This window comes from Montipora capricornis, chromosome 11 (genome assembly GCF_036669925.1).
Source record: "Montipora capricornis isolate CH-2021 chromosome 11, ASM3666992v2, whole genome shotgun sequence".
Lineage (NCBI taxonomy): Eukaryota > Metazoa > Cnidaria > Anthozoa > Scleractinia > Acroporidae > Montipora > Montipora capricornis.
Genome location: NC_090893.1, coordinates 38,925,926 through 38,933,425, shown reverse-complemented (window position 1 = coordinate 38,933,425; position 7,500 = coordinate 38,925,926). Strand labels below are relative to the sequence as shown.

Sequence of the window (7,500 nt, the reverse complement as noted above, 5' to 3'; positions counted from 1 at the left end):
TACAACAACACAATTTACATGATAAAAGCAGTGAGGTCTGTACAAACGTTAATGCTTTCTAATGTTAAAACTTTAGAAAAGCACTAAGGTTTGTATCAAAACAGGGTCACCGGCAGCCTCACTTTCATTCTTAGGCCTGGTAACTTAGCTACATGACTGTACAACATACTGTAAAATGGTCTATTAGCCAATAATAGTGTGCAATTTGCACACAGTATCTAAGAGATATAATATTATTATTAAAGTGTAATATTAACCACTTTAACACATTTTCTTTGTTAGCCTTTTCTACAGCTACATGTACACTGTAAACATTTTCAGTACCTTAAGTTCAAAAGAAAGATCAGTGAGCTTCACCCCTTGGAACTGGATGATCATCTTGAGTTGACCACAAATCCCCAAACCCAGTGTAGTAATTACATGTATAAGGAACTTTATTTAAGTGTCAAGTCTTCTAGTGCTGGGGTACCAATGATGTAAACACTGAACAAAGAAATGAAATCAGTTTATCTTAAAACATTGGTTTTTGAGGAGAGGGGAAAACCGGAGTACATGTACATGTACCTGGAGAAACACCCCTTGGAGCAGAGTAGAGAACCAAGAATCTCAACCCATATGTGACGCTAAGTCTGGGAATCAAACCAAGGCTACATTGGTGGGAGGTTTTTGCTCCTCCTAATAGGTCATAAAGGCACTTGGTTCACACTACCTAAAGAAATTAATTTTGTTTCTGATTCAGCAGCTAAGGATAGATAATGGTATCGATCATGCCCCAGTTGTTCAAAAGGTGGATAATGCTATCCACCGGATAAATCACTATCCATTGGATAGTGCAATTGGTACAATGTAAACTTCTCTTTGATTTATCCACCAGATAGTGATTTATCCAGTGGATAGCACTTAGTATCCATTGTTTGAACAGCTAGGGCCAGATTAACCACTATTCAGTTAATGGTTTATATAGTCATCGAAAGGAAACATGCTTTAGGAGTTTTTAGCTTTAATTTGTAGTGTAGCTTCCTCTATTTTTTATTTGAAAAGTTGCTTAGTCCCCAAAATAATATTGTTTGGCCTTTTCTAACAGACATCAGAAGGTAAAATTGTGTTTCTTGAGTTACAAAAGACCACTGGAGTTCAATTGTATGTCCCAAGATTCTCTAGGTGAGTCTTAAATTCATATGAACAATACCCCATTTCTTTTTAGTTTTAATTAGTTCTGTTTCATCGTTATTCTTGCATAAACCCCACAAGTTCTGAACACACAGTTGGATCAATACGAAGATAAAAAGTGGGAGATATACCCAAAAATGCAAGTACCAGTAATAGACCCTTGTCCAAAATGGCTGCCAAAAATTCAAATACGTATGCTAAAAAAAAACTAATGCCAGAAATAGAAAGGCCACCTTTACATGTACTTTAGTAACTCGGCATATCAGGTGTAATGCATATTAGCTGAGAAAATGTAAGTTGAGAAATTTACGACATTTTTATGACTGGGGGTATGTTGTACAGTATACCCCAAGTCATACAAACGTCTGTAAATTTGTCAAATTTCAACTCACGTTTTCACAGGTGATGTAATACGCTGAAACTTTGCAGGGTTATTAAAGTAAAGGTACTCTTTCTATTTCTATTTCTGAAATCAGTTTTTCATTCAGTTCAGTTTTAACTCATTCAAATCCATTGCAGCCATTTTGGAGAAGGGTTACTTATTACATGTAGATGCACATGGATTTCAATAAGCATCACAAAGTGTCCCCTTCCTCTTCTCCCCAATTTCAACATCACTTTTTTTCTTTGGAATACAGACAATTAATGGGGACATAGTGATTAACCCATTGACTCCCAGGGGTTCCCCATTGACGAGTAAAATCATCTGGTGTTAGACAGAGTAAAATACTAAGTCTGGCCGGTTTAGGCCGGTTTGGGCCAGTTTGGGTGTTAAAGGGTTAATGGGGACAGTGAGTGATTAATGTCACACAGTGTCCCCCAAATACTGATCCTCAAATAAGGATAAACAGCTGTAAGGCTAACCATTACCCTTGCCTTATCATTAGAAATAGGTAACAAGGGCTTACGGCAGAACTGACCGGCCAGACCAGGCATTCAGGACAACTTACTCTTAAAGGCCTTCAAATTAACACACTTCGAGGATGATGTATACCCCTCCAGAAGAATGTGAGGGGTTATCATTCAAGCATTCCTTCAAAATGTTGCATTTTTTTTGCAAACTGACAGGTCTGGGCAGCCAGTTCTGACAAAAGGAAAGCACCCTTAAACTTAAAGGGACACTTCATGTTTGGTGTAAAAATTGGGCGTGCATCTAATTAGATACATTTATGGACATAAGTGAAAAGTGGAGCTCACCTAAAACTCCCCTGCCTTAAGGAAACCAAAAAGCTTACTACATAGGCAAAGGTACCCCTGATCCACGCACTAAACTCAGGTACAGTGTACCAAGGGGCTCATGGCTGGGGAGGCCAGCTGAGAGCCCCTCACCAGGGTACCCAAAAACTGTGTACTATGTAGATGTTGTGGTTCAATTTTTTTCCTGATTCCAAAGTTTTTAAACTAGTTCAGTTTTGAATATTGGACAAAGAAAAATCAACATTGAACTGTTTTGAAGAATTTTAAACCAGGAATAAATTTGAACCACAAGGTGAAGCAAAATACGTACATACATGTACAGTACCTGTTACTGCAGCAGAAGCTATAAGATGTGAAGAATTTGGATATGCTCATAAAGGGACATGGTCAGCTGTTGCATGTGCGCACTGAACACCATTTTTAGCTACTTCGTTAATCAAGTTTATTAAAGAATTACGTAGGATAAGGAAAAGTATAAAATGAAACAGGTTTTAAGTTATTTCTAATGAAAACCTGAGAAGATTGAAGATAAACTCTGTGTGCACAATTTGATTTCAAGTTTAGTTCTAAAGGCACTTGTCAAAACTAACTAGTGTCCAGGTCAGCACAGTCCCAATGCCGATTGTGTCCCTTTAAGTAGAGCCACATTAATGTTAAAGAAATACCAGTCACATAATTTCTCTGTGAAGCTTTCAACTAAATAATGGTTTTTTTTGGTTTCAGTCGTTTTAAAGGACATTCCTCCCTTGTTTCTCCAAATGGGGTTCCTGCACTGAAACTTGTTGAAATTTCTGTTGTTCCTGTCACTGGAGGTGTTATGAGGTGTGTGAATTGCAAAGAGTTGATTTGGTCATGCAAAAATGGTTTCACAATAATTGTACAGTGCTGCTACATGTTATGCATCTATGTAAGTGAACCTTTAGCACATTGGGCACAAGAGGCTGCAGAAATTAATTTAGAAGGGTTTTTCAGTGACCTTTAGCCTTAGCCTTTAATAAATGTATCATGCAGCGGTTAGGGTTAGCGGAAAAATATTTTGTTATTGTTGTCTTTCAGCATAATTATCTCATTTTGCCATGAAACAAGCCTGTCTTGCCCTGTAGTTGATCTAGACTAGTGGTCTCAAGGAGGGTGATCAAAACATCTATACTTGCCTGCATCACATGCACTCCAAAATTAATTATCTTTTCGCAAACATCATCATTGAGTTAAGTTGATTTTCCTTGCAGTGTGGCGCCAAGGCGAGATGAGTTGTTTGTTTCTACTGGCAATGGTCTTCTTCAGCGAATCAACTGGAGTGGCTTATTGGAAGGAGAGATGACCATGTCGATACACTCCATACCATTCACAAATGACTTTGAAAGTGCACTAGGTATGTCTAGGAGTTTGAATTCATTGCACCTTTCATAAGAGGTTCTGGTATTCAGTAAAAGCTCTTGCTTTTTTCTTGCTGACTAGTGTATGTAGCAACCGTTATCAACCGTTTCCAGACCATTAAAAACAGAACCCCTCAAAGTTGAGGGAAATCTTCTGTCAATCTCATCATGAGAGTTTACCCTTTGAGCTGAGTTGCTATAGAGATTCAGATTCAGCTTTCGCACGCGGCAGCGACCAACTTGAAAGCTGTAATCTTCTCTTTTCTCCTGTTCAGGTATTTGTAAATGAAACAAAACATTGAAATCTGAATCTGAAGCCGAGTGTTTGATGGAAGGAAAGTGGATTCACTGATTAAATTTTGCAGTTAGATTGGGCACATTAATAAAACATGTATGCATATTGATGTACCGGTAATTATTTATAGATAAATTATGCTGATTTGGTAATTTGTTTCCTTTTAGCAATTCCTTTAAAAACAGAAGGCATTAGCTTCCGTGCCATGGAATACAGTCCTTTGTTGGGTGGATTTGCTGTTGTCTTGGCAGATGGAAGAGGAGGATTTTTATCTTCTGAAACCGCTAATTTTGATTGTCCTGTAAGTTTCCTCTTCAAGGTATTGAGGGCTTTCAATGAAAGCTGGTTACTGGCAGTCTGGTGACCTTCTTGTGTTTGAATTTGTGCTACGATCACAGCCGCCTATCCCACCATCACCAGCCACTCATAGGAAAAGTTACTTAAGTTTTGGATGTTGTTTACTTGGTTTTAATGCTCTATTCACGAGGCTTCACAGAGCATACTGTTTACAACTTTAATTTTTAGCCTGAGGGTTAGGGTTAGGTTTAGGGTTAGGATTGTTAAACTTACCGTACAATCATGTACATGTATGTTCAATTTACTAGGATATCGTTGGATTGTGGGCAAAAGACCTGTACTCAGCTACTTGTGTTGCAATCAATCACAGATACAGACTCTTGGCCTATGGCTGTACTAAGTAAGTGAGTAATTATTGTAACCTCATTACCTTGCTTTTGTTTACACAATTTGAAGTTTGTATGGAAACTACAATTGTGGCGAAGATTTCTTGGGGCACCTTCTTTAAATTGCTTCAATTAAAGGAGTAACTTACTGTATATTATATGATTCTCCTCATAGTAGCCTCTCAGGTGCCTCCACCCCACCCCAAGCAATGTTGAAGCCAACTGCCCCTTTTCTGAATGTTTGAATCAACATTGTAAGGGGAGAGGATGTGGGGAGAAGGTTATGCCCATGCATTGCACTAATGAAGACTGGATAGGATAACAAAATTAAAGGTTTTAAAACTCATCGACACTCATTCATTTTTACATAAAAATTGGAAGCATGGTTCATGCACATTTGTAATGCAATTGTTAATGTCCCCAAAAAAATAGTTTTGCTCAATATTGTGATCAGCAAAATACCTTGTTGCTGTACTCATAAATTCTATGAGTAACTTTTGTGTCAATCATCCCTTTTTGAGTTGGCTGTTATCTTGAGAGCTGTTTGTGGGAGATGTGGCAGAGAGTCTAAAGGCAATGAGAGCAGGAAGGGGGATATTTTTGGTTTGCTTTTGACAGTACAGCCCAAAAGGACTTCTTTTTCATCCACAAGCCAGAAACTTCCTGAGGCTACTGTACTTGTGGAACTCTTGTGCCTGAATTATGCCACCACAAGAACTTCTTTCTGTAGTTTAAAATGCAAGAACTTCTTTGAATGAAGAAGTCCGAACTGCAAGAATGCCTTTGCATTAACATCCTAAAATGTACACCATTGCAGCTCGGTATGTTTTGGCCTACATTATTGAACAGTTCGCCCCATAAATCGGGTGCAGTACAGTTGGTGGAAGTCAAAACAATGAAAAAATGTTGCTATGACATTTTTTCTCATGAACCCTCTGCTTACATTTATTAACCATGGATACAATTCAAATAGATACGTATGTAAAGATGATCAGAAATGGTTTTTTCTTTCTTTCAGTGGGGAATGTCTTGTTTATGGTTTCGATGATATAACTGGAGCTTTACAGCTTTCTCACAGACTTGTTTTATCTAGCAAAGACTACCCTGGTATCCTTTAAAGCATCCAAAAGTCTCTTTTCTACAAGTCATAATCACTAGGATTATTTCAAGTTTGGGGAAAATGATTGATCTGATGTATTGCTGTTCTAAATGATTATTAAGTTAATTATTAATAATTAAGCTTAAGTGTAGTTGTATTTAGTTGTATTTTAGGTACAATCCAGGACTGCTGTAGACTGCAAGCAGTTTCTCTTTCACTCGCTGACCGATTGAGGTGATCTGCGAGTGGCAATTCCACAAGCCGAAAGTAGTGTGGACACAGCAAGATGTGCGACCATGCTACTCTCGGCTCGCAGCTACAGCTGTAGTTGCCACTTGAAGTTTTGTTTATTGAAGCTGTTTCTTGTTTCTTTCTTTATCTTTTCCCTGTACATTTGTCTTCCTCAGTCCTTGTCACCGAAGGGATTGATGAGCATTCACTGAATAATTATCCCCTTCTTAAGGGCTAAGTTGCATGTTGTGGAGGTTGGGTGCCCAGGAACGTGGAGGGAGGTGTTTGGGGGGGGGGGGGGGGTGTAACTGCTGACCCCAAAACCAAGTAGGTAGAACCTAAGTGCCTGCCTTACCCACAACCCAGCCACAAGCCCCGCCTGCCACAAACCCAGCCCCTGCCCTGGCACCCGTCACTCTGAACTGGAAGAACAGTGGAGAATGTACTGTGTAGATAATGGGTAATGCTACAAAAGAAGGGAGAGGAGGGTGGGAACACTAGAATAGCAAGTTACGTGAAATGCCCTGTACCCTGAGCAGAGTAAAAGTACAACCACATGCAGTGACGTAAGACCTGAATAGGGGTGACTGTCAGCGTAGAAATGCCAAAAAGTTAATGATGGCTGCCACGTGCACTGGGCAGACACTGCTGTTGTCCTGCCCACACAGATGGTGCAACCCACTAGAAAGGGATCTGTCCTTGAGCATTTGATGTGGATCTTGAAGCAGGTGTGGTTCACCAGTGCATCGCCCTGCACATCCCTAACTGCCAGATTGATACTTGGGTCAAATCGCAGATTGTAGCCTTTTTATGCCCCTTAATAGATGCTGCAGCTGAACACAATTGACAAGGGGATCGGGCAAGCCATTGTTGATGTGAAGTGAGTGCACAGCACTGAGGTACACCTTGATGGACAAGTGGTGGAGGCTGTCAGCCAAGGATGTCCCAAAACACATATTACCGTAAGTACTTGTTCATCAGCTGGTAGAAGAGCCCCATCTGGACTTATACTGCCTTCCTGTTGGTAAAAACTGATATAGCAACGCTGGGCAGACATGTACACATGATGAGTCGAAGGAGCAAGGCCCTGTGTGAGGAAGAATTGACATCTGTCAGTCAAGTGACTCACAGGGCTGTCCAAAGATCTGGAGGGATTGGTTATTGAAGATGGGCCCCCCATAGCCCAGAGAACATGAGAACATGAGGTGTCAGAGGAAACTTGAAAGTCAGGAAGGAGTGCCCATTCTGACATCTGGAAGAGTTCTTGCCACCTAATCAAATCCAAATGGAACTCCTGGTTCAGCCTAATGGGTGGTCATCATGCCTGATGGTATACAGTAGGTTGATCATGCGATGGAGGAATGCCTACCCTGAAGAGTGATCTTACAAGCATGGTGGAGGTTCCCAATCAATGACTCCAATTCATGCCGCCTACAAAAACGCTTACCA

The 7,500-nt window shown here is 40.0% G+C and overlaps 1 protein-coding gene across 1 annotated transcript in view; it reads left to right on the top strand.

Moving 5' to 3' along the window:
- Positions 1-7,500, top strand: part of LOC138023470 (guanine nucleotide exchange factor subunit RIC1-like) — a 45,121-nt gene that overhangs the window by 3,894 nt on the left and 33,727 nt on the right. The window contains exons 3-8 of the mRNA XM_068870469.1: positions 1,085-1,161; positions 3,091-3,189; positions 3,597-3,739; positions 4,206-4,339; positions 4,644-4,735; positions 5,740-5,828. Of these exons, the coding sequence (XP_068726570.1) occupies positions 1,085-1,161; positions 3,091-3,189; positions 3,597-3,739; positions 4,206-4,339; positions 4,644-4,735; positions 5,740-5,828 (634 nt within the window). The remainder of the gene's footprint in view (positions 1-1,084; positions 1,162-3,090; positions 3,190-3,596; positions 3,740-4,205; positions 4,340-4,643; positions 4,736-5,739; positions 5,829-7,500) is intronic.